At 34.0% G+C, this 2382-nt stretch overlaps 1 protein-coding gene across 1 annotated transcript; it reads left to right on the plus strand.

Moving 5' to 3' along the window:
- The first annotated feature begins 356 nt into the window (after positions 1-356).
- LOC119643807 lies at positions 357-1038 on the plus strand. The gene is made up of 3 exons (XM_038043313.1): positions 357-405; positions 646-847; positions 906-1038. The coding sequence occupies exons 1-3, from the start codon at positions 357-359 to the stop codon at positions 1036-1038; spliced, it is 384 nt and encodes a 127-aa protein (XP_037899241.1).
- Positions 1039-2382: the final 1344 nt, after the last annotated feature.

Raw genomic sequence — 2382 nt, forward strand, 5'->3', positions numbered from 1 at the left:
GTTGACGCTTATCGTGGTCAGTCCACGAGTAACAAACACGTCCGATCGTTGTGCACCAATCTAATAATATGCGACATACCTCTAAACTGGGATGCCTGCACCGTGCAGTTGATTTTACTGCTTTCCATAGCTTTGCCGAACTGTACAACTTCTAATTGTACTCGTACTTGTGCGAATATGTTCTACAAGTCGCCCTTTTCAGCCGTTTAAAATGCATCGCAAGGACTTGTGCACAAACGTTTCAACACATTTCAATATTTCATTGTTTAATTTCACACTTATTGACATTTCCCAACGTTAGGTGTTAGTCTGCAAAGATAATATTAAATAAAAGGTGTCGCGCGATTCAAACGAAAATGACAAATCGCTATTATGTAGATCGGGAAAATTATGGGCCCGAATTCGGTAAGCTTTCTTCGAAGAAGTTTAGATCGCATTGACATTATTTATATATGTTTGAATTTTAGATGATCGTTTGATAAAGTTGGTACGAGCTCATCCACCATCCACATTATCGTAGAAATCCTGTGCGTATACAAATTTGGAGTAAAATTGGCAAAGAATTAGGAGCTCCTTGTGAGTATACGAGAAGCATATGACGCATTATTCAATAGGGGTGGTTTTCAATCGCTTTGTATATTTCAGCACGTTTCTTGCAGACAAAATGGAAAAATATACGTTATAATTATCTACAAGAATTAAAGAGCCCAGAAACAGGACAACATAATGCCAATATACGTAAAAGAAGATTTACAGAAGACTTATCATTTTTAAAGCAAGCTGCACTGGGTTATACTCCAAAGCGGGAGAAGAGTATTAGCGGCCAGAAAACGAATTACAGCAGTTCGTGAGTAGCATTAAACTTCTCCATGCAGTTTCCCTACTAATTTTCGATTTGTTTACAGAGATGCGGATAGTAATAGTCATATATTCCCTGATAATTATATGGCAGCCCATTTTAAATTTGAGGTAATAGAGATTGAACATAGCGATGAAGAAGGTGAAGAGTTTTCGGATTCTAAACCATTTACGTGTTGAATAAAGCCTTAATGCTTGTTAAATGATTCGCTACGGGAGCCATTTTTCTACAAAAAATTATTATTATTACTTCCCAAAGGAAAAAACAAAAAAAAGAAAAAAAAAATAAAACATCCATAGTTTACTGTTATGATACATGACTTAATACGGGCTTTTATTTGACTTTTATTGTATATTTCTATAAAATTTTACATATATGTGAAATTGAAATCATTGCGCTCGTGTACAACGAATTCTCTGGTCGTACAACGAATTCTCGTTGTGTTGACATATTTTTTCTTTTGTTTATAACAGACTTTTTTACACAATTTTTAATGAAATTTTCAAAGTTGCTTTTTTTTTCTTATAAAATGCCAAAAAATTTTTATTTCGTAATTTTCTTTCCTAAAAATGCTCGTGTATAGGGTCCGAGCTAATAAGAAGTTTTGAATATTCATCACAAGTAAATGAAAATCAAATTAAATATGACCAACTGCTCGTGACACATTTCACTGAATCACTCACTCACTCACTCACTCACTCACTCAAAAGAAATTTGGAGGACAAAATTCAACTATCAGTCAACTATCCTTAGATTTCAGACAGAGGAACCGGGAAACGGCTAAAGGAACGGACAATCAGACGAGTATATATGTGTGTGCATACTCTTGCATATTTTAAATGAAGCGGGAAAAGAAAATTTTACCTTCCAATTGATGGTTATAGGTAGATATGTAACTTGTTGTTATTTGAAAATACAAAACTCTTTTATATTTTGCACCCTACACCACTTACGGCATATTAATATTAAATTTGTGCATATGTTTGCAACACTCAGAAGAACTTGAGATAGATCCACCTTTTATTATACCGACCAATTCAGAATAACTTTCCGAATCAAACCAAGTTTGCCTGTCCATCTGTCCAACATGCTTTCTTTTCCATTTTGATGAAATTTGGTACAACGGTACAGACCTCTTCTGGCTCATTGGCTTAAGTTATCTGTCCACCTGTCTATCTGGTTTTCTTCTGTTCAGCCTACAAGCCGAGATTTATGCAAAAAGCTGATGCAATGTGGTGGACTGGCGTGATTCGGCTCACAAAAGAACATCACTAAAAATGGCTCCTAAAATGGGATCACATTTTCGAGGACTTGCGTTTTATTTTAAAAAGTTTTTATATTAATAAGTCATGGTGGTGTAGGGTAAGTAATGGTTTGTTACTTATTTTTTTTGTTTTTTTTTTTTTGCTAAAAATTATATATAAATTTTAAATCTGTGTTCTATGCGTTTCAGTTTTTTTTTGTTTTTTTTTTGTTTTTTGACGCGTAGTGAACTACTTGATAGAATTATTTAATAAGTAGTT

This window comes from Glossina fuscipes, unplaced genomic scaffold, assembly GCF_014805625.2.
Source record: "Glossina fuscipes isolate IAEA_lab_2018 unplaced genomic scaffold, Yale_Gfus_2 61913, whole genome shotgun sequence".
Classification (NCBI taxonomy): Eukaryota; Metazoa; Arthropoda; class Insecta; order Diptera; family Glossinidae; genus Glossina; species Glossina fuscipes.

What these genes read in the sequence shown, in the direction of transcription:
- LOC119643807 (XM_038043313.1), top strand. Translation starts at nt 357, where the DNA reads ATGACAAATCGCTATTATGTAGATCGGGAAAATTATGGGCCCGAATTC. An exon ending in AAATTATGGGCCCGAATTCG is followed by an intron (nt 406 to 645) that starts GTAAGCTTTCTT and finishes TGTATATTTCAG; the next exon opens with CACGTTTCTTGCAGACAAAA. An exon ending in AAAACGAATTACAGCAGTTC is followed by an intron (nt 848 to 905) that starts GTGAGTAGCATT and finishes ATTTGTTTACAG; the next exon opens with AGATGCGGATAGTAATAGTC.